The sequence below is a fragment of the Halichoerus grypus genome, chromosome 9 (genome assembly GCF_964656455.1).
Source record: "Halichoerus grypus chromosome 9, mHalGry1.hap1.1, whole genome shotgun sequence".
NCBI classification, from domain to species: domain Eukaryota; kingdom Metazoa; phylum Chordata; class Mammalia; order Carnivora; family Phocidae; genus Halichoerus; species Halichoerus grypus.
The window spans coordinates 93,141,290-93,166,096 of record NC_135720.1 but is presented as its reverse complement, the minus strand read 5'-3'; the positions used below and the strand labels follow the sequence as shown (position 1 = coordinate 93,166,096).

Genomic DNA, 24,807 nt, shown 5'->3' with positions numbered 1-24,807 from the left:
CTGGGCATGGAGCCTGCTTGATTCTTGCTCTCCCTCTCCAACCAGTCCCTCCTCTCCCCCGTCCCAGCTCACTGGAGTTCTCTGTCCTCTCTCTCTCTCTCCCTCTCAAAAAAAAAAAAAAAAATCTTAAAAAGTGTTAACAGCTTTACTTGTCCCAAACACCTGTTTATTTTTAGTGATCATATCTTTTATAAGAAAGACAGTAAACATTTAATTACAATTAGGATCACCCAGTTGATGCTGTATCATAATTTTTATCATTTTGTCATAATTTTTTTTTTTTGAAGATTTTATTTATTTGGCACAGAGAGAGACAGCAAGAGAGGGAACACAAGCAGGGGGAGTAGGAGAGGGAGAAGCAGGCTTCCCGCCGAGCAGAGAGCCCAATGTGGGGCTCGATCCCAAGACCCCGGGATCATGACCCGAGCCGAAGGCAGACGCCCAACGACTGAGCCACCCAGGCACCCCTCATTTTGTCATAATTTTGATTACCAGTCCAAGGACAAGTATCTGAAGTAGGAACATAAGAATTTGTATTCCAATGATACAGGACTCAAAACAGGAACAATTAATTCTGGAACAAAAAGTTCATTCCGAAGAGGAGGCCAAATGCGGGTGTCTGGAAAACCAATTTTATGTCCCATAATGCACTGTAACAAGGAATTTGATAATGGGCACCTTCTCTTAGGACATTTAAAAAGGTGAGTATGATAGAATAATGGTTGCTAAAGAGCAAATGAGTTACAATGTGATTGCATAAAATGAAAGCATGATACACCTGTGCCATTATAATCATAACTTTATATTCCAAACTCAAATTGTTTTGTGCTGTTATGATAGTTATTTTAAATTTACATTTCTTAGGTTTCCAACAAGGCTTAAAGTCAGATTTTTTTCTAGTTATATTCTTTCAAGGCATATAGCCTTTAAGTATGCATTTATTTTTAATATGTCTCATAAAATTCTGAACAGATTTTTTACACTGATATGCAGTTGAATCAGTTTTAGAGAAATCCAGCCCATAAATACAAATTTCAAGAGACACAAAGCACTTAAAGATATTTGGTCTAGCCTAAAGAAAGCTAATATGGTATTACAAAACAAATGTTAAAGGCAAGCCAAATGTAGCAAAATTCATAATAAATATTCTATTTATGAAACCCACCTTATTAATTTACTGAGTTTTCGAATAGTAGAGCTTGAAAAAATAAATATCAAGGGAAGGCAATATTAAAGGCATTAAGCATTCTTACCTTCATAGTTTCTACTTCTAATAGTTTAAAGATGGGAGTTGAGAGTTTGGGGGCTCTTAGCCATTATCATTTCCAGATATCTCACCCTACTTATGCATTAACCTATGTATAAAGGCTCCTAGAGGGAGCTTCAGCATTCTACAAATAATTGGGTAGCATACCATATCTAAAGTATTTTTATTAAAAGTCTTCAATTGTAAAATGGCACATACTTACTAAATGATGAAAATGAACATTAAAGGGATTAAAAGCCATTTTTAAGAAACAGGTGTGTGCCAGAATCTTGACATGAGATTATTATTCCATGGTTCATTCGCAACTATTTGTGAATTTTGTGGTAAATAAGGCAAAAAGGAAAAGATGATGGCTCTATAATTTTCAAATTGGAATTTCACCATTTTATTGGATCTTGGGTACATTTTATTTATTTTATCCATTTTATTGGATCTTGTACTTTTATGAAATCTTGAGCTAACTATTGATCACTGTTTGAAGGGATTACATGGCATCAAGGAGCCATTTTGATATTTCTTGAAGATGAAAAACATTATTTGATATTTCAATAGAAAAGTATAAATTTCTGAGTGTGTGTGTGTGTGTGTAAACAAATGAACAAATGCTTAACAAATGAAGCAACACAGTGTGGCTCCTAAAATGTGGACTTTTCTAATGTTACCTCTCTTTTGCTGAGTAGGTTTGATCACTCTCCATGTGATCCAACAATTACACTGCATGGACCATTCATCAATTCCTTTGCTTGTGTAGTATGTTACAAAAATTTTGTTACTCAACAGCAATATAGGGATCACCTTTTTGCTAAGGTAAGAAGAGCATGTCCTAAGTTAAGTAGGTATTTTTTTCTAGAGAACCATGGAATTCGATATAGGTGTTTTCTTGCTGCTTTTAATCACCTACAGTCGCCTACAATCACCGATCACCAAAGATACACATAAGGATCAAAATTGTGATTGTTTATGGAGAATAAAATTATTTGGAATGTTAAATTTTTGTGGACAGGTAAACTTGATTACTGAAAGCCAGCAGTCCTAAAGATTATCAAAGAAACCCTTCCCTTGATGGAGTTGCTCTGTGGAATTAACCTTGTTCAAGATGCTCATCTTGAGAACTAGAACCTGGATCTTAAGTCCACTGCCTTTCACTGCCTGTTGAAATGTTGGAGCATGTAGTAAATAATGATTCCTTTATTAATGGTAGTATTAAGAAATCTAGTATTTAAAAGGCTATTTTATGTAACTCTCATTAAGCATTAAATCTCAAGGGATACAAGTTGATTCATGGCATATTCAAATCTGTATAATATACAGTTCTGTAATAACTGTTTACCATATTTGAAATTACATATCTTTAATGACTTATTAACATTACAGAATGTTAATTGTACAATATGTTCACTGTGGAAAAAAATTTTTTTAAGTTTTTATTTTAAACACTCAGTGCTCATCATGACAAGTCCACTCTTTAATCCTCATCACCTATTTCATCCATCTCCATACCCACCTCCCCTCTGGTATTCGTCAGTTTTTTTCTCTCTTGGTTTCATGCTCTCTCACTCTCTCTTTTCCTTTGCTCTTTTGTTTTGTTTCTTAAATTCCACATATGAGTGAAATCATTTGGTATTTGTCTTTCTCTGACTGACTTTTCACTTACCATTCTACTCTCTAGCTCCATCCATGTTGTTGCAAATGACAAGATTTCATCCTTTCTGATGGCTAAGTAATATTCTGTTGTATATATATATACCACTTCTTTATTCATCAGTCAGTGGATACTTGGGCTCTTACAATAAATGCTGCTGTAAATATAGGGGTGCAGTATCCCTTTAAATTAGTGTTTTGTATTCTTTGGGTAAATACCCAGTAGTGCAGTTACTAGGTCAAAGGGTAGTTCTATTTTTAACTTTTTTAGAAACCTCCATGCTGTTTTCCACAGTGGCTGCACCAGTTTGCATTTCTACCAACAGTGCACCAGGGTTCCTTTTTTTCCACATCCGCTCCAATACCTGTTGTTTCTTTTGTTTTTGATTTTAGCCATTCTGTCAGATGTAAGGTGATATCTCATTGTAGTTTTGATTTGCATTTCCCTGATGATGAGTGATGTTGAGCATCTTTTCATGTGTCTGTTGGACATCTGGATGCCTTCTTTGGAGAAATATCCGTTCATGTTTTCTGCCCATTTTTTAATTGGATGATTTCTTTTTTGGCCATTGAGTTGTATAAATTCTTTATATATTTTGGATACTAACCCCTATCAGATATGTCCTTTGCAAATGTCTTCTCCCATTTAGTAGGTTGCCTTTTAGTTTTGTTGATTGTTTCCTTCACTGTGCAGAAACTTTTTATTTTGATGAAATAGTATAAAATAAATATAATATAAAATATATAATATAAATATAATATAAAATATAAAATAAAATAAACACTAGTTTATTTCTGCTTTTATTTCCATTGCCTCAGGAGACACATCTAGAAAAATGTTGCTATGGCCAATGTCAGAGAGACTGCCTGTGCTCTCTTCAAGGATTTTTATGGTTTCAGGTCTCACATTTAGGTCTTCAATCCATTTTGAATTTATTTGTGTGTATGGTGAAAGAAAGTGGTCCAGTTTCATTCTTTTGCATGTAGCTGTCCAGTTTTCCCACACCATTTGTTGAAACTGTCTTTTTCCCACTGGATATTAATTTCTCCTTTGTTGAAGGCCATATAATTGTGGGTTTATTTCTGGGTTCTTTGTTCTGTTCCATTGATCGATGTGTCTGGTTTTATGCCAGTACCACACTGTTTTGATTACTATACCTTTGTAATATAACTTCAAGTCTGGAATTGTGATAACTCCAGTTTTGCTTTTCTTTTTCAAGATTGCTTTGACTATTCAGAGTCATTTATGATTCCATACAAATTTTAGGATTTTTTTTTCGAGTTCTGCGAAAAATGCTATTGTTACTTTCATAGGAATTGCATTAAATTTGTCGATTGCTTTGGATAGTTATCGACATTCTAATAATTTTTGTTCTTCCAGTCCCTAAGCATGTAATGTCTTTTCATTTCTTTGTATCATCTTGAATTTCTTTCATCGGTGTTTTATAGTTCTCAGAGTACAGGTCTTTCAACTCTTCGGTTAAGTTTATTCCTAGATATTTTATTTTTATTTTTATTTTTTTTAGATTTTATTTATTTATTTGACAGAGAGAGACAGTGAGAAAGGGAACACAAGCAGGGGGTGTGGGGGAAGGAGAAGCAAGCTTCCCACTGAGCAGGGAGCCCGATGTGGGACTTGATCCTGGGCCTCCAGGATCATGACCTGAGCCAAAGGCAGATGCTTAATGACTGAGCCACCCAGGTGCCCTAGATATTTTATTGTTTTTCCTGCAGTTGGTTCAATATTCACAATAAGAGAAAGTATAAAAAACATCATTTCAGTAGATGCAGAAAAAGCATTGGTCAGTAAGAGAAAGTATAAAAAACATGATCATTTCAGTAGATGCAGAAAAAGCATTTGACAGTACAACATCCATTCATGATAAAAACCCTCAACACTGTGGGTCTAGAGGGAGCATAACCTCAACATAATAAATGGCATATATGAGAAACCCACAGCTGACATCTATTCAGTGGTGAAAAACTGAGAGCTTTTCCCCTAAGGTCAGGAACAAGACAAGAGGGGTGCCTGGGTGGCTCAGTCGTTAAGCGTCTGCCTTTGGCTCAGGTCATGATCTCAGAGTCCTGGGATCGAGCCCCGCATCGGGCTCCCTGCTCGGCGGGAAACCTGCTTCTCCCTCTCCCACTCCCCCTGCTTGTGTTCCCTCTCTCGCTGTGTCTCTCTCTGTCAAATAAATAAAATCTTTAAAAAAAAAAAAAAAAAAGAGGAACAAGACAAGAATGTCCACTCTAACCACTTTTATTCAGCATGGTACTGGAAGTCCTAGCCACAGCAATTAGGTAACAACAAAAATAAATAAGAAGGATCCAAATTGGTAAGGAAGAAATAAAACTTTCACTATTTGCAGATCACATGATACTTTAATATAGAAAACTCTAAAGACTACCAAAAACTGCTAGAACTGATCAATGAATTCAGTAAAGTAGCAAGATACAAAATCAATGTACAGAAGTCAGTTGCATTTCTATACACTAATAATGAAGCAGCAGAAAGTAAAATTAAGAAAACCATCTGATTTATAACTGTACCAAAAACATTTATAAATATTTTTATATAAGTGTCTGAATTGTTATATAAGAAAAGCAGTGTGTTGTAAACATGAATTCTTAAATATTTGTTGAATAAATGCATAAATTTTAAATCAATGAATAACATTCTACTGTATGAATATATTATAGTTCATCTAATTTCCTATTATATGTATCAGTTGTTTCAATTTTTCTGTTATTAAAAACAATACCACTTTAAATATCTTGGTAGCTAAAAACCTGTAATAAATCACAGCTATGAGTACAGCTATATGCTGAGTGCTCTGAATCCTTGCAAGCCATCAAACCTGGGGATAGTCTTGGGGACTACCAACACATGTGGTAACCTTAATATTGCTAAGAGGTTACTGTTGTAGGACAATGATATGATGAAAATAATGCTTTAGACTTTTAGAGCTAGGACTCTTAATTCTAGAACCCAATTACTTCCCTTTTTAGGGAGACCAAAGAGACGGAGTGATTTAGAATGGTAGCAGTGTTCAGGGTGGATTCATAGGTGCAGAAAGGTGACCAGTTTAGGTGACTTTATAGTAATTTGAGATGAAAAAAGGCTCTGCTTAGGTAATGGCATTTAGCATAAAGACCTTAAAGTTAATCTAAAAGAAATGATAGGGCTTTCTGTTGTTGTGACAAAGGTTTGAGGAGAGAAAAGAAAAAGGATACAAGAGGACTCTATTATGTAATTTTTGGGGGGTTTTCAGGTGGTCACTAATATTCTGCCTTTTTCAAAACTAGAGTCTTTTCAGGGCATGTTTTCCTATTCCAGGCCATTAGTGTGTTGTTTATTTTAATGAGCATATTTATCTTTTTTTCTTTGGTAAATCTGAATAGGTATTTTAACCTTAAAATTAATTTTCTCATTTGTGTTTTCCCAAATATCATTAATTTGTTTCTTTTTTTTTTCTGGGAATCACTCATTTCATGCTGTTTTACCTTGTCTCCAGGAAGTAAATTTATGATGTTTAGCTTTCTGGGAAGGATTATGGTAAAATAGAACAAAGGCTTTGGTGTCACACAGACCTGGATTCTACTGTCACTTTTATTAGCTATATGTACTCAGAAGTTACTGAACATCTGTGAGCTTTATTCTTCGTCTCTAAAATGGAATTGTTATACTTACATGCAAGATTGATGAAAGTATAATACTATTATATAAAGCACTTAGGACCTAACATAGCTCTCATTGAATTCTCCTTATTAAGGGCACCTGGGTGGCTCAGTTGTTAAGTATCTGCCTTTGGCTTAGGTCATGATCCCAGTGTCCTGGGATCGGGCCCCGCATCGGGCTCCCTGCTCAATGGGGAGCCTGCTTCTCCCTCTCCCACTCTCCCTGCTTGTGTTCCCTCTCTCTCTCTGTCAAATAAATAAAATCTTTTAAAAAAATAATTCTCCTTATTATTCTTTGGAGAGTCCATCACAAGAACTCTAAAGGAAACTGGTATGCATTAGATTATAATTGCCTATCTTAAATCAGCCAGAAGAGGTCACTAGAAGATTGTATGCCTATGAATTCTATTTTGTAAGGCTGGCATTCTTCAATGAAAGAGCATGAAATGATCACAATTTGCATTTTTGCCTTGCTTCCCTCCTCTTTCCCTTTCATCTCCAATTTCTTCTGTCTGAGCCAGTGCTTCTTAAACTTTACACACACATCGCTTGGGTATCTTGTTAAAATATAAGTTCTTATACTAGATCTGAGGTGGGCCTTAGATTCAAGATTCCTAACAAGCTTGTAGTTGATGCCAGTGCTGCTGGTCCTTAGGTCACACTTTGAGTAACAAGCGTCTAGTTGGTTTTGACATTAAAGCCATTCATTGGGTATACCACTAGATAGCTTCCTGCTTTTCTCCCTTTTTGGTCGTGGTGGAGGGAGGTGTGGAGGTGGTGGAGAACATATTGTAAGCTCCAGTGTACCTCAGTGTCATTTGTGGGTCAATAGGGCCATTCTATCATTGAAAGTGATTTCTCCCTCTTGTTAGCCCATCTTCCCTACCCTAGGCAATCTGTAAACTACTTTCTGTCTCTATGGTTTTGCCTTTTCTGGGCATTTCGTATAAATGGAATCCTATAATATGTGGCCTTTTGTGACAGGATTCTTTCATTTACCATAATTTTGTCAAGGTTCATCCATGGGTCTTTTTTTGATATTTTATTTATTTATTGGAGAAAGAGCACGAGCAGGGGGAGGGGCAGAGGGAGAAGCTGACTCCCCACGGAGCAGGGAGCCCAATGCAGGGCTTGATCCCAGGACCCTGGGATCATGACCTGAGCCGAAGGCAGACGCTTAACCAGTTGAGCCACCCAGGCACCCCAAGGTTCATCCATGCTGTAACATATATCAATACTTCATTCCTTTTTATTGCCAAGTAATGTTCCATTTGGAAATATACCACCTTTTGTTTATCAACTCATCAGTTGTTGGATACTTGGGTTATTTCTACTTTTGGGCTATTGTGAATAATGTAAATGTACAAACCCTCATGTGGACATATGTCTTCTTAAGTTAAATTTTGGGGTCATATGATAATTATGTTTAATTGTTTGAAGAACTGCCAAATTGTTACCCAACAACACACTACCATTTTATTTTCTTAACAGCAATATATGCAGGTTCCAATTTCTCCACATTATTAACAACACTTATTGTGTGCCTTTTAAAACAGCCATCCTAGTGGGTATGAAATAATGCTGTGGTTTAACTTTTTTTATGTATACAAATGTATATGATGTATTTTATTTTAATGTAATCAGAAATATAATTGTAGAAAGGAATTGAGTACTTTAACTTATGAGACATCCTATTTCCCACTCCTTCCCCTTCTTTGTACAAGGAAATATGCTATACTTTTGCAGTAGGTATATTTCAATAAAATTTTATATAGAATCACATTCTTGTTCTACTGAGCAAACACTTTAAACAAGCTTTATATTGAATCCATTTATGACTCACAATTGAACTAAAAGTTATTTTGTTAGCGTTCTTCAAGTAAGGGACATTTCTATAAATTTGTGTTTAGGAAATGCCTTTATTGCTCTCATTTAGAACCTTCTCATTGGAATGCAAAGTATCTTCTTGGATATTATCTTCTGTGTGGCACTCACAACATTAAAATGGGGTGGGGAGTAGTGGAAAGAGCAAGGAATTTATAACCAACATATAAGGCTATGTTTGAATGGTAGTTTTCTCTCTTCCCAGGGTACTATTTGATTGGAGGAAAACTACATTTTAGTTTTCTCATTTGTAAATAATGAAAATAGTATTCGTGGGATTATTAGATTTTAAACCCTAATGTGATGTTTTACATGTGCTCAATACAGATGTGAATTTCTTATTCCTTCTGTTGCATCTCATAAACACTACATATAGTATTTCTTTCTTTTTTTTTTTTTTTTTTTTTTAAGATTTATTTATTTGTCGGAGAGAGAGCACAAGCAGGGGGAGTGGCAGGCAGGGGGGAGAAGCAGGCTCCCTGCTGAGCAAGGAACCCAGTGTGGGACTCCATCCCAGGACCCTGGAATCATGTCCTGAGCTGAAGGCAGACGCTTAACCAGCTGAGCCACCAGGCATCCCACATATACTATTTCTATATCCCTAATGTTAATGATAGTAAATTTAAGAAGACACAGTACAACTTTTAAGGCTATTATTCTAAAGACCATTAACAAGATGTTAAATTATATATATATACAAGCACACATACATATAAATATACACTTTAAAATATTTTCAGTTTTGGGTCAGCTGGTTGGCTCAGTCTGTAGAACACATGACTCTTGATCTTGGGGTCATGAATTCGAGCCCCACATTGGGGACAGAATTTACTTAAAATTTTTTTTTTATTATTTTTAGTTTTGAGATAGAGGAGCCTCTTAACCAAGTTTGGACACTTTCTGGACACTAGAAAAGACATACCTGTTTGACTACGTCAAAATTTTTAAATGACCACATATAAAATTAATAGATGTTTGAAAAGTATTTGCAAAATGGAGCATGGCACAGTTAGTTTTGATAATGAAGAAAAGATACAAGTTGACCAGAAGAGGAGAAAACAAAAATGATTGAAACAAAGGATATGAATAAACAATCCACGGAATATGGAATATCTATAGAATTGTATGAATTAAGTGCTCAGACTCACTAGTAGGAAATACTAATTAAGGTAACAATGAGTATCACAATATCTGTCAGACTGCAAAAATGAAAAAATGATCTATAGGAGCTATTGTGCCAGGTTCAGTCACTCCTAGGGAATATGTAAATTGATAGAGCCTCTTTGAAAATCTATCGTATCGTATCCTTTAATATTCAAGTACTAAACCTTTTAACCCAATGGTGCCACTTGGAATAATGAGAAAACACACCTATAAATAAGGATATGTGTTTAAGGTTGGTTACAGTACCATTGTTTATAGTAGCAAGAGAAGAAAAGCCTGGAAATGAATAGTTGACTAAGTCTTAGTAACTGGAATAGTTTGCCACCATTGAGAAGAATGAATTAGAGATATGCCGGTTGATTTGGGGGGATTTCCGTTAGGTATTGTGGAATAAGAGAAACTAAGCGGCAGAAGAGTCTGTAAGATGACAGTATTTGGTCAAACAATGGCAGTCCCCTGTATGTTTATTTCTATATATTTTTGTAAATTATTAAGCATGGAGACATTTATGGAAGAACACATAAACGTAGGTTATATTGCAGAGTAGAGTGAAGAAGGAAAAATGGAAGAAAAAGTGTATGTGATATGAAAACATTTATCCATTAACATAGATGTATATAAAAAAAGGAAAAACATAAAAGTAAATGTATATTTATTGTCACAGAAAGATGGTCAAGTTTTGTTTTTAAGAAAAAAATTTTTAATTCACATATGGAACCTCATTTATGATAAAAATTCCATAGTTCACACTCAGGGAAGAAAAGTTTTCATGTTAAAACCTGATACAGAATATTCCAAATAAATAAATTTTGAAAATTGATTTTAAAAGATTGAATATTGATTTTAGTTGTCTGTAATACAGCTTTGCCTTGTATTTTAGGAAGCTGCAGATGATGAACATAAAAACAACCTTCTTCCTCAGATTATTCAGTGTTTTGCGTGTCCAAATTGCTTCCTTCTTTTTAGCAGCAAGGATGAGTGTTTGAAGCATATGTCTGGAAAGAATCATTTCCGTCAGAATTTTAAACTGGGTGGTATGTTAATACTCTCTTCTGAAAATTATTGAACTACTTTAATCTTTGCTGATTTACCATACTTCTCAGATAATTCTTGAGAAAACTTATCCTCACATTAGATTGAAGACATAAAAGTGAAAGATGGTCCTCATTTTTATTTTTCTAAAAAGATTTCTCAATATTGATCTGCACCTAACAGGTTTACTTACTTTGAGGAATGAAGAAACTTGGGAAGAAAATATTTATTTAGGATGATGTTTTTATATATCCATAATATCTGGGAAGTTGGATGTTACTCTGCATTTAAGACTCAGATTTTGAGCATGAGTTCAGCAACTTTTGCACTTAAAGCTAGAAAATTACTTTCCTTAGATTTTTATCACGTAAATAACAATCTTTTACTTATGCCAGCCAGTGTTGAGAAAGGCAAAGGGGAGGAAGGTTAGGTTGCTATCTACTCAAATCTTTGCAAGTTATAGTTTATTTTGTCTTTCAGATGACCAGGGGATAGCACATCCAATATCATTTCCGTCTTTTGCAAAGAAACTTCTGATCTCTCTGTGCAAAGATGTCCCATTTCAAGTTAAGTGTGTGGCCTGCCACCAGACACTACGTTCCCACATGGAGCTCACTGCCCATTTCAGGTTTGTACAGGATTAGTCGGGCTTAAGGGAATCCTACCCTAGTAGCTCTTTTTTTTTTTTTTTTTTAAAGATTTTATTTATTTTATTGAGAGAGAGAGCACAAGAGGTGGGAAGCGGGAGAGGGAGAAGCAGACTCCCCGCCGAGCAAGGAGCCCGATGCGGGACTCGATCCCGGGACTCCAGGATCACGACCCGAGCCGAAGGCAGTTGCTTAACCAACTGAGCCACCCAGGCGCCCCTCCCTAGTAGCTCTTTACCAGAGGGAGGATTCAACAAATACTTTTCTATTTTATGTTTCTCTGCTTTTAAAATGAGAATGTACATTAGTCTGGAAATTAATCAAATTTAGCATAATAAGAGAAGTTAAAGGTGTGGAGAACGTGGATATATTGATATTGCTGTGAATGTAAAATGAACAGCTCTATGTGTATTTTTCTCTGTGTGTTATGTGAGTAGTATGTATATAGGGGAGGAGCAGGTTAAAATAGAACCTTGGCTTTAAGTCAGCCAGAATGAAAAGTATCATATACATATGAAAGATTAAATTTCTGTGAAAGGCCAAATTTATCAAATAATCATTGGCTTTACAATGGAAATTATCAAGCAGTGTACCTTTCACCCAGCTTCAGTAATTATCAACACAGGGCAGTCATGTTTCATTTCTGTTGTCACCCCCTGCAAATTATTATTTCAAAGTAAATCATGTCATTCTATCTATAAATACTTCAGTATGTAGCTATAAATGGTAAGGACTTTTTTTTTTTTTAATTCTGTAATACTGTTATCACACCTTTAAAAACTGGTATTTTTTAATAGCATCAAAAACTAGTCAGTTATCAAATTTCCCTGATTATCTCATGAAGTTTTTTATTTTACATTTGGTTTGTTGGAATCATGATCTAAACAAAGTCTGTACGTATTTTCTGTTTAGGTGCTGTGTCTTTTAGTCTGTTTTTCCTGTTATACCATTAAAATGTATTAAAAGTTTATATCTACTAAATGACAATTGTTAAAGTTTAAATAAAACATTTGTTTAAATAAAACAATTATTTTCACAAACCTTGAAGTAAAATACGTTCTCAATAAACTTGAGGCAGTAGAATAAAATTCTCTGTATATACTCTGTAACTACTAAGTTTAACAGTCCTGGTTCTGACTTATATTTCATGAGTTGAAATCCTGGTTCTGCCTGTTATTTTTATTCTTAATTTTTTATTATGTAAAATTTCAACAGAAATGAAGTTAATAGTATGCTGAACTTCCATTTACCCATTACCCCAGCTTTAATAATAATCAACACTGTCATTCTTGGGGGGTTTTTTTTGCATAAATTTATTTATTTTATTATTATTTTTTTAAATTTTATTATGTTAGTCACCATACAATACATCATTAGTTTTTGATGTGGTGATCCATGATCCATTGTTTTCGTATAACACCCAGTGCCCCATGCAGTACGTGCCCTCCTTAATAATCACGGGGCTAACCAATCCCCCCTCCCCCCTCCCCTCTAAAACCCTGTTTGTCTCTCAGAGTCCATAGTTTCTCATGATTCATGTCTCCCTCCAATTCCCCCCCCTCATTTTTCCCTTCCTTCTCCTAATGTCCTCCATGCTATTCCTTATGTTCCACAAATAAGTGAAACCATATGATAATTGACTTTCTCTGCTTGACTTATTTCACTTAGCATAATCTCTTCCAGTCCCATCCATGTTGACGTAAAAGTTGGATATTAATCCTTTCTGATGGCTGAGTAATATTCCATTGTATATATGGACCACATCTTCTTTATCCATGCATCTGTTGAAGGGCATCTCGGCTCTTTCCACAGTTTGGCTATTGCGGACATTGCTGCTATGAACGTTGGGGTGCATATGGCCCTTCTTTTCACTACATCTGTGTCTTTGGGCTAAATACCCAGGAGTGCAATTGCTGGGTCATAGGGTAGCTCTATTTTTAACTTTTTGAGGCACCTCCACACTGTTTTCCAAAGTGGCTGTACCAACTTGCATTCCCACCAACAGTGTAAGAGGGTTCCCCTTTCTCCACAACCTCTCCAACATTTGTTGTTTCTTTCCCTGTCCATTTTTGCCATTCTAACTGGTGTAAGGTGGTATCTCAATATGGTTTTGATTTGAATTTCCTTGATGGCTAATGATGATGAGCATTTTTTCATGTGTCTGTTAGCCATTTGTATGTCTTCTTCAGAGAAGTGTCTTTTCATATCTTCTGCCCACTTTTTGACTTGATTATTTGTTTTTTTGGGTGTTGAGTTTGAGAAGTTCTTTATAGATCTTGGATACCAGCCCTTTATCTGTAGTGTCATTTGCAAATACCTTCTCCCATTCTGTGGGATGCCTCTTTGTTTTGTTGACTGTTTCCTTTGTTGTGCAGAAGCTTTTTATCTTGATGAAGTCCCAAAAGTTCATATTTGCTTTTGTTTCACTAGCTTTTGGAGATGTATCTTGAAAGAAGTTGCTGTGGGTGATGTCAAAGAGGTTACTGCCTATGTTCTCCTCTAGGATTTTGATGGATTCCTGTCTCACATTGAGGTCTTTCATCCACTTTGAGTTTATCTTTGTGAATGGTGTTAGAGAATGGTCGAGTTTCATTCTTCTGCATGTGGCTGTCCAGTTTTCCCAGCACCATTTATTGAAGAGGCTGTCTTTTTTCCATTGCATGTTTTTTCCTGCTTTGTCAAAGATTATTTGACCATAGAGTTGAGGGTTCATATCTGGGTTCTCTATTCTGTTCCATTGGTCTATATGTCTGTTTTTGTGCCAGTACCATGCTGTCTTGGCGATCACAGCTTTGTAATATAGCTTGAAATTGGGCAACGTGATGCCGCCAGCTTTGTTTTTCTTTTTCAACATTTCCTTGGCAATTCGGGGTCTTTTCAGATTCCATACAAATTTTAGGATTGTTTGTTCCAGCACTTTGAAAAATGTTATTGGAATTTTGATCAGGATGGCATTGAAGGTATAGATTGCTCTGGGTAGCATAGACATTTTAACAATGTTTGTTCTTCCGATCCATGAGCATGGAATATTTTTCCATCTTTTTGTGTCTTCTTCAATTTCTTTCATGAGTGTTTTGTAGTTCCTAGAGTATAGATCCTTTACCTCTTTGGTTAGGTTTATTCCGAGGAATCTTACGGTTTTTGGTGCTATTGTCAATGGAATCGTTTCTCTAATTTCTCTTTCTACAGTTGCGTTGTTAGTGTATAAGAAAGCAACTGATTTCTGTACATTGATTTTGTATCCTGCCACATTACTGAATTGCTGGATGAGTTCTAGTAATTTGGGGGTGGAGTCTTTTGGGTTTTCCATATAAAGTATCATGTCGTTTCAAAAGAGAGAGTTTGACTTCTTCTTTGCCAATTTGAATACCTTTTATTTCCTTTTGTTGTCTGATTGTTGTTGCTAGGACTTCTAATACTATGTTGAACAATAGTGGCGAGAATGGGCATCCTTGACGTGTTCCTGATCTTAAGGGAAAGGCTCTCAGCTTTTCCCCATTGAGGATGATATTCGCTGTGGGTTTTTCATAGATGGATTTTATGAACTTGAGGAATGTTCCCTCTATCCTTATGCTCTGGAGAGTTTTAATCAGGAAAGGATGTTGTATTTTGTCAAATGCTTTTTCTGCATCAGTTGAGAGGACCATATGGTTCTTCTCCCTCCTCTTACTGTGTTCTATCACATTGATTGATTTGCGAGTGTTGAACCACCCTTGCATCCCGGGGATAAATCCCACTTGGTCGTGGTGGACGATCCTTTTAATGTATTGTTGGATCCTATTAGCTAGGATTTTGTTGAGGATTTTGGAATCCATATTCATCAGGGATATCGGTGTGAAATTCTCCTTTTTGTTGGGGTCTTTGCCTGGTTTGGGGATTAAGGTAATGCTGGCCTCATAGAATGGGTTTGGAAGTTTTCCTTCTGTTTCTATTTTTTGAAACAGCTTCAGTAGAATAGGTATTATTTCTTCTTTGAATGTTTGGTAGAATTCCCCAGGGAATCCATCAGGCCCTGGACTCTTGTTTTTTGGGAGGTTTTTGATCACTGCTTCAGTCTCGTTACTGGTTATTGGCCTATTCAGGTTGTCCATTTCTTCCTGTTTCAGTCTTGGCAGCTTATAGGTTTCCAGGAAGGCCTCCATTTCATTTAGATTGCTCAGTTTATTGGCATATAAATGATGATAATAATTTCTAATAATTGTTTCTATTTCCTTGGTGTTAGTCGTGATCTCTCCCCTTTCATTCATAATTTTATTAATTTGGGTCCTTTCTCTTCTCTTTTGGATAAGTCTGGCCAGTGGTTTATTGATATTATTAATTCTTTCAAAGAACCAATTTCTAGTTTCGTTGATCTGATCTACTGTTTCTGGTTTCTAATTCATTGATCTCTGCTTTAGTTTTTTTTTTTTTTTTTAACATTTTATTTATTTGACAGAGAGAGACACAGCAAGAGAGGGAACACAAGCAGGGGGAGTGGGAGAGGGAGAAGCAGACTTCCTGCCGAGCAGGGAGCCCGACGCGGGGCTCGATCCCAGGACCCTGGAATCATGACCTGAGCCGAAGGCAGACATTTAATGACTGAGCCACCCAGGCGCCCCTCTGCTTTAGTTTTAATTATTTCCCTTCTAATGCTTGGCTTAGGCATCGTTTGTTGCTTTTTCTCTAGTTCTTTAAGGTGTAGAGTTAGTTGGTGAATTCGGGATTTTTCTATTTTTTTGAGTGAGGCTTGGATGGCTATGTATTTCCCCCTTAGGACTGCCTTTGCAGTATCCCATAGGTTTTGGACCAGTGTGTTTTCGTTCTCATTGATTTCCATGAATTGTTTAAGTTCTTTGATTTCCTGGTTGACCCATTCTTGAGCAGAGTGGTCTTTAGCTTCCAAGTGTTTGAATTTCTGCCAAATTTTTTCTTGTGATTGAGTTCCAGTTTTAAAGCATTGTGGTCTAAGAATATGCAGGGAATAATCTCAATCTTTTGGTATTGGTCGAGACCTGATTTGTGACCCAGTATGTGGTCTGTTCTGGAGAAAGTTCCATGTGCGCTCAAGAAGAATGAGTATTCTGTTGTTTTAGGGTGGAATGTTCTGTAAATATCTATGAGGTCCATCTGGTCCAATGTATCATTCAAAGCTCTTGTTTCCTTGTTGATTTTCTGCTTAGATGATCTGTCCATTGCTGAGAGTGGTATTGAGGTCTCCTACAGTTAACGTATTGTTATCGGTATGACTTTATTTTGGTTAACAGTTGGCTTATGTAGATGTCTGCTCCCATGTTGGGGGCGTAGATATTTACAATTGTTAGATCTTCTTGTTGGATAGATCCTTCAAGAATGATATAGTGTCCTTCTGTGTCTCTAATTACAGACTTTAGTTTAAAATCTAATTTGTCTGATATAAGAATTGCTACCCCAGCTTTCTTTTGAGGTCGGCTGGCATGGAAGATGGATCTCCATCCCTTCACTTTCAGTCTGGATGTATCTTTAGGTTCAAAATGAGTCTCTTGTAGGCAGCATATGGATGGGTCCTGTCTTTTTATCCAATCTGCAACCCTGTGCCGTTTTATGGGAGCATTTAGGCCATTCCCGTTGAGAGTGATTATTGAAAGATATGAATTAATTGTCATCATGTTGCCTGTGAAGATGTTGTTTTTATAGATTGTCCCTGTAAATTTCTGTTGTAGATCACTCTTGGGGTCTTTCTCCTTTTATAGAACCCCCCTTAATATTTCTTGCAGGGCCGGCTTAGTGGTCACATATTCTTTCAGTTTCTGCTGGTCATGGAAGCTCTGCATCTCTCCATCCATTCTAAATGAAAGCCTTGCCGGATAAAGTATTCTTGGCTGCATGTTCTTCTCATTTAGTACCCTGAATATGTCTTGCCAGGCCTTTCTGGCTTGCCAGGTCTCCGTGGATAGGTCTGACGTTATTCTGATGTTTCTCCCTCTATACGTAAGGAATCTCTTCCCCCTAACTGCCCTTAAGATGGTTTCCTTGGTTCTAAGATTTGCAAATTTTACTATTACATGCCGGGGTGTTGGCCTGTTTTCCTTGATCTTGGGAGGGGTCCTCTCTGCCTCTAGGACGCGAATGTTTGTTTCATTCCCCAGATTAGGGAAGTTCTCAGCTACGATTTGCTCAAATACATCTTCTAGCCCTCTCTCTCTCTCCACTCCCTCCAGGATTCCAATTATTCTGACATTGGAACGCTTCATGGTGTCACTTATTTCTCTGATTCTATTTTCATGGATACTGAGTTGTTTTTCCCTGGCCTCCTCTTTTCGCTTATTCTCTCTTCTGCCTCAGTTACCCTAGCTGTTAGATTATCTAGATTGGATTGGATCTCATTGATAGCATTTTTAAGTTCTGCCAATTCAGCTTTCATTTCTGCCCTTAGAGACTCTGTGTTGTCATTAATTGATTTCTCCATTCTAGCCATTGTCTTTACAATTGCTAGCCTGAATTCCATCTCCAACATCTTGGTTATATCTGCATCCATTTGTAAATCTGCAGCATAAGTCATAATCTCTGAGTCTTTTCTGTTTTGGGGACTCCTCCTCCTAGTCATTCTGTTGATGGGTGTTTGAGAGAATGTATAGAGTCCAAATTATTGACCAGAACCCAAGCAAGATGCACCTGTTTTCTTGGGACCTTAGGGTTGCTGGCCTGTTGTTTTCCCAGCGTGTCTTCTGGGGGAGGGGCCTGCCGCGCTGTTACTCGGGCAACCCTGTTTGGGCGGAGTTGCCCTGCCCCCCTGTGGCGGGGGATGGGCTCAGCGGGAATCAGTTTTGGGGGCTTTTGTTCTCTGGCGCCTTTCCCTGGCAGCTTTCTGCGTCTCCTCCGCCAGTCAGAGTGGAAGAGATCATTTCCAACCCTCTGCCTCAGAGCAGAGAGATCACAGTCTGTTCTTCAGTGAGCTCTGCAGGCCACACTGTCTCCGTTTCTGTCCCTGCTGCTATAAACTGCAGCGGCCTCGGTTGTGCGCCCCTCCGCAGTGCTCCCAGTCCTGCCTCCAGGTCGGAGCACGTCTCTGTCCTTTTTGCTTCTAAAACCGCCAGCCGCTCCCAGTTCACACGCACGCGACCCCACTGCTCCGGGTTTCCGCCCCAGGGGCTGCCCTAAAGTCCTTTCCCTGCCGCTACCGGTCTCCGAGTCTGTGCCGCGTCCCCAGCGTGCGAGGCTGTCGCTCACCGGTGGTGTAGGATCCCCACGGCCAGGCACCCTCCCGCTGCTGTTTATCGTCCAATATCTGCCCGCGGTCCCACGGCTCCCCGCTTCGTACCTTCGTACCTCGAAACCAACCGCCTGTGATATTCTGTTTGTAGAGATCCAGATCTTCTTACATTTCAGGCTGGTTTCGTGGGTGCTCAGAGTGGTCTGGTAGATACCCAGCTCAATTCCGGGGACCAGTTCAAATAGGGTCCCCTACTCCTCCACCATATTTCCTCCCTGTCATTCTTGTTTTATGTATACATCTGTATGCTCCTTATTTCCCTTCATTATTTTGAAAGTTCTGTTTTTGAGATACAAATTAAATTCATTGCAGTGTACACACCTTAACTTTTGTGAGTTTGACAGATGGCTACATCTGTTAACCTACACTTTTATCATAATAATTACTCTCTGTGGAAAGTTCCATTCCAGTCGGGAAAGTTCCATTCCAGTCGGGAATGTGGGAAGTGTCCCTTCCCAGTCGTTACCCACCCTCTCACCCCTCTAGTCTCTATTCTGATATTTTTTCCACCTTGCATTGGCTTCATCTTTAGAACATCATGTAAATGGAATCATATAGTATGTACTCTTTTGTATTTGTCATTTTATCTGTGAGATTCATCTATATTGTTTAAGACATTGTTCCTTTTTATTGGTTAGTAGTAGTCTGTTACATGAACTCAGCACAATTTGTTTATTCATTCTCATGTTGATGGACGTTTGGATTAAAGTTTTTAGCTATTGTGAATGAAGCTGTATATATTTTGTACAAGTCTTATGGACATAGGTTTTCATTCATCTTGGACTAATATCTAGGAGTGGAATTGCTGGGATCAAAGAGTAGGTGTATATTTAATTTTATAAGAAACTACTAAATATTTTCCCAGTGTTTGTACCAACAAGGTATGAGAATTCCAGTTATTTTGCATCATTGCAAAGGTTTGGTATTGCCAGTCTGTTTCATTTTAGCTGTTCTTTTGAGTGTCTCTTTATGGTTTTAATCTGCATTTTCCTGATGAACAATGATGTTGGGCACTTTTTCTTGGGTTTATGGGTCATTCATTTATCTTTGTGAAATATCTAAGTCTTTTGCCTAGTTTAAAAATTGGATTGTTTGCTTTTTTTTCATAGTGAGTTGGGGTACTTGATGTATTCTAGATACAAATATTTTGTCAGAAATATGAATATAATTCTCTCCCAGTCTAGACTTTATATATTCATATTATGTCTTTTGATGAGCCGAAGCTTTTAATCTCCTTAAGTGTAATTTAGTAGTTTTCTTTTCATGGTTGTTTTCTCTGTCCTGTCTGAGAATCCTTTGCTTATTCTTGCTTCAGGAATATATTTTGTTTACTTCATTTTTTATGAAATTCAGCTTTTTTTTTTTAAGTTTATTTTTAGCTTTTATATTTATTTTTACAATCTGTCTCAAATAGATTTTTGTTCATCTTTAAAAACAACCAGAATTTGACTTTACTGATGATTCTCTATTGTTTGCCCATTTTTTACTTTGTTGATTTCTGCTCTTTAAACTTTGGATTTAATTTGCTTATCCTTTTCTAGCTTAAGGTAGCAGCTTAAATTGCCTTTGGAGCTTCTTTTTCTATATAAACATTTAAAGTTATAAATTTTCCTCTAAGCATGGCTTTACCTTCAGATTTTGATAAGCTGTTTTCATTTTCATTCATTTAAAAATATTTTACCTTTTCCCTTTTAATTTGTTCTTTGACCCATAGATTTATTAGAAATTTGTTGTTTAACTTCTAAAGAGTTAGGGATTCATTTTCCAAATACTTGTATGAATTTTTTAATCTTGATTTTAGTTTTACTATTCTGCATATGGATTAGAAACAGACAAAATGTAGGTAATACTCAGGTATTTTGAGATGAAATTATTCTATTATCTGCATTTTTATTGAAAAATATCTTTCAGTATTTTATGTGTACATTGTTTATAATTCCTATGAAAAAGCAGAGTTACTGTATTTAGAAAGTACTTACGAAAGAGTTTATTTTTTTTTATCCAATTTAGAGTTCGTTGTCGAAATGCTGGTCCTGTAGCTATAGCTGAGAAGAGCATTGCCCAAGTTGCAGAAAAATTCGTATTAAGAGGTTATTGTCCAAATTGCAAGCAAGTCTTTATGGATGAAACCAGTACCCGAAATCACAAGCAGAATTCAGGGCACAAAGTCCGAGTCATTACCTCAATGGAAGAATCAGTCTTACTTTATTGCCACAGCAGTGAAGGGAACAAACCTCCTTCTGACTTGCATCTATTACTAGATCAATCAAAATTTTCATCACTTAAAAGAACTATGTCTGTTCGAGAATCTAGCTCACAAGATTGCACCACTGTTCCAAAAAAGAAGATGAATTTAGAAGGTAGAAGCCATGAAGGTATAGTTTGTGTTCAGAAAGAAAAGTCAGTTGTAAAAACTTGGTTTTGTGAATGTCATCAACGATTCCCAAGTGAAGACGCAGTGGAAAAGCATGTTTTCTCAGCAAACACAATGTGTTATAAGTGTGTGGTCTGTGGAAAGGTGTGTGAAGATTCAGGGGTCATCCGTTTACACATGAGCCGAATTCATGGAGGAGCACATTTAAATAACTTTCTTTTCTGGTGTCGGACATGCAAAAAGGAGTTAACGAGAAAAGAGACTATCATGGCACACGTGACTGAATTTCATAATGGACACAGATATTTTTATGAGACAGATGAGGTAGAAGGTGAAACTTTGCCTTCATCTTCTACAACACTGGTGAGTAATGTGACTGCTGAGACTCCTTCTTCAACTATTACTATTATTGATCATTCTCCAGCAAACAGTCCTCCAAGGGGTAAATGGCAATGCCGAATTTGTGAAGATATGTTTGATTCCCAAGAATGTGTAAAACAGCATTGCATGTCTTTAGCAAGTCACCAGTTTCATAGATACAGCTGTGCCCATTGCAAAAAGACTTTTCACAAGGTAGAAACACTATACCGCCATTGCCAAGATGAGCATAACAATGAAATAAAGGTTAAGTACTTCTGTGGGCTTTGTGATCTTATCTTTAATGTGGAAGAAGCATTTTTAAGTCATTATAAGGAGCACCACAGCATAGATTATGTGTTTGTGCCTGAAAAAACTGAAACTTCAATTAAAACTGAGAATGATTTTCCAGTAATAGAGACTAGTAACTTGTTAACCTGTGGTTGCCGTGAGAGTTACATCTGTAAAGTCAACAGAAAGGAAGATTATAGTAGATGTCTCCACACCATGTTGGATAAAGGTAAACTGTGGTTTCGCTGCAGCTTGTGTTCAGCAACAGCACAGAGCGTAACCGACATTAACACTCATATCCATCAAGTGCACAGAGAAGAAAACAGTGAGGAGGAAGAGGAGCAACAGTATGTGATCAAGTGTGGCACCTGCACTAAAGCATTTCATGATCCTGAGAGTGCTCAGCAGCACTTCCATAGGAAACATTGCTTTTTACGGAAACCCAGTGTGGCTCATTTTGGATCTGAGAAAACAAGCCTATACAAGTTTGCTGCCAGTGCCTCACGTACGGAGAGAAAACTGAAACAGACAGTAAGCCATCCAAAAAATTCAGACGTGGAGAAAGGAGCTGAGAATGACCAAGGCTGTCAGAATATAGGTATGGCTTTTCAATTCTAATGTCTGTGCAAATTTCATATGCTGATAGAGAAACATACGTGTATTGTAGACATTTTTGTGAAAGCTAATAATGACTCAGTTTTGAAGTAAGAAACATGGTAGGATGATCAGTTAATTAGTGTGTACACTTTTTAGGGATGTATATTCCTAAACACTAATAAATATTAATATTTAAATATTCAACTACTCTAAACTTAAGGGGACGAAGAGTATATATTAGCTTTTTTTTTTTAAGATTTTATTTATTTGACAGAGAGACAGCGAGAGAGGGAACACAAGCAGTGGGGAGTGGGAGAGGGAGAAGCAGGCTTCCTGCTGAGCAGGGAGCCCGATGCGGGGCTAGATCCGAGGACCCTGGGACCATTACCCTAGCCAAAGGCAGACGCTTAACAACTGAGCCACCCAGGTGCCCCGAGTCTATATTAGCTTTTAACAATGTGTTTAAGATAACATTTTCTTTTACAGAAAGCATGGGAATTTTGAGAGATGATGGAAATTGATAGTCTTTCTGAAAGTCAGATTTGAAAGTTATCCTGAACATTTAGATTCTTATCATTTAGATTTAGGTTCATTAAAAAGATAAATCAAGTGAACTCTTTTTGTTTCTATTTTGACTTTATTCTTTTGTTGTTGTTGGCTGAATCTTTTTTTATTAAAAAAATTTTTTTTAGGGGCGCCTGGGTGGCTCAGTCAGTTAAGCGGCTGCCTTCGGCTCAGGTCATGATCCCAGAGTCCTGGGATCGAGCCCCACGTCGGGCTCCTTCCTCAGCGGGGAGCCTGCCTCTTCCTCTCCCTCTGCCTGCCATTCCCCCTGCTTGTGCTCTCCCTCTCTCTATCTCTATCAAATAAATAAATAAAATCTTTAAAAAAAAAAAAAAATTTTTTTTTGTTCCAGTGTAGTTAACGTATTAGTTTTCAGGTGTACAATATTAGTGATTCACCAATTCTATATAGTAGTCAGTGCTCGTTATGATAAAGTGTACTCTTAAGCCCTTCACCTATTTCATCCATCCCCCCATCCAACTTCCATCTGGTAATCACCAGTTCTCTATATTTAAGAATCTGGTTTTTTGTCTTTTTTTCCCTTTATTTCTTAAATTCCACATGAGTGAAATCCTATGGTATTTGTCTTTCTGGCATTATACCCTCTAGATCCATCCATGTTGTTGCAAATGGCAAGATTTCATTCCTTTTTATGGCTGAGTAATATTTTGTTTATATATATATATATATATATATATATATATATAAATATATAAAATGCACATACATGCCATGTCATCTTTATCCATTTATCAGTGGACACTTGGGTTGTGTCCATAATTTGACTATTGTAAATAATGCTGCATTTAACAAAGTGATGCGTATATCTTTTTGAATTAGTATTTTCATATTCTTTGGGTAACTATCCAGGAGTAGAATTACTGGATTATATGGTAATTCTCTTTTTAATTTTTCAAGGAACCTCCATATTGTTTTCCACAGTGGCTGTACCAGTTTGCATTCCCACCAGCAGTGTATAAGGAAGGGTTCCTTTTCCTCCACATCCTCATATTTTGGCCTAATTTTATAAGTATGAGAAGTCTTAAAGATCACTTCAGAATTTGTATATTTTTGTTATGATTTTCTTGGAAGCAAAACTATTACTTAGAGTTAAAATGGCAATTAGAAGTAGAGTTACAGGGGCTCCTGGGTGGCTCAGTGGGTTGGGTGTCTGCCTTTGGCTCAGGTCATGATCCCAGTGGACTGGGATCAGGCTTTGCATCGGGCTCACTGCTCAGTGAGGAGCCTGCTTCTCCCTTTCCCTCTGCCTGCCACTCCCCCTGCTTGTGTTCTGTCTCTCTCTCTCAAATAAATAAAATCTTTAAAAAAAAAAAAAGAAGTTACAAGTGGTAGCAAGAAACCAGGGAGAAAACTGAGGTATAGATTCCTTTGTAATTACTCTAGACTTGACTTCTTGCACCATGTGATAAGACTGAGTAAGTCTAGAAGGGTACAATGTTTTTATTTCATTTAGAAGTATAATTTTAAGTGTATATTCTTTTAAATAAATATTAGATTTTGGTAAATTATACAATATATAGTGGGGACAGGGAGGATATATGAAAATTTTGGCTAAAATGTTTTTTTAAAGATTTATTTGTTTTAGAGAGAAAGCTTACGCATGAGCGGGAGGGGCACAGGGAGAGAGAGAAAGAGAAACTCAAGCAAACTCCACACTGAACACAGAGCCCGACTCAGGGCTTGATCTCATGACCCTGAGATCATGACCTGAGCCGAAGCCAAGAGTTGGACGTTTAATGAACTGTGCCACGCAGGTGCCCCTAAAATTTTTTTATAAACTATTTTTGTGAACTATTGAGTTTATGCAGCCTTGCTCTATAGCATGTGTAGATCTCAGTATCATCTTTAGTCATGGCGTGTTTTATGTAAGAAATGATTACATGACCTGCTACTGACCCATTCAGCTCTACTTCAAACAGTAAAGCAGTGATCACACTGTTTTTGTATTCTCTTGTGCTTTTCTTTTGTTTTTCCGATTAGTTTTTGGGAATTTATGTTGGTCTGTGTTTGGTAGATGATTGTAGTATCTAAATCTACAGTTAACTAAGAATTAAAAAAAAAT

At 37.0% G+C, this 24,807-nt stretch overlaps 1 protein-coding gene across 2 annotated transcripts in view; it reads left to right on the top strand.

The window, feature by feature from the left end:
* Positions 1-24,807, top strand: part of ZNF451 (zinc finger protein 451) — a 97,167-nt gene that overhangs the window by 45,210 nt on the left and 27,150 nt on the right. For both annotated transcript variants that reach the window (XM_078055189.1, XM_078055188.1), the window contains exons 6-10: positions 551-701; positions 1,948-2,074; positions 10,515-10,668; positions 11,147-11,294; positions 20,552-22,161. In XM_078055189.1, the coding sequence (XP_077911315.1) occupies positions 551-701; positions 1,948-2,074; positions 10,515-10,668; positions 11,147-11,294; positions 20,552-22,161 (2,190 nt within the window). The remainder of the gene's footprint in view (positions 1-550; positions 702-1,947; positions 2,075-10,514; positions 10,669-11,146; positions 11,295-20,551; positions 22,162-24,807) is intronic.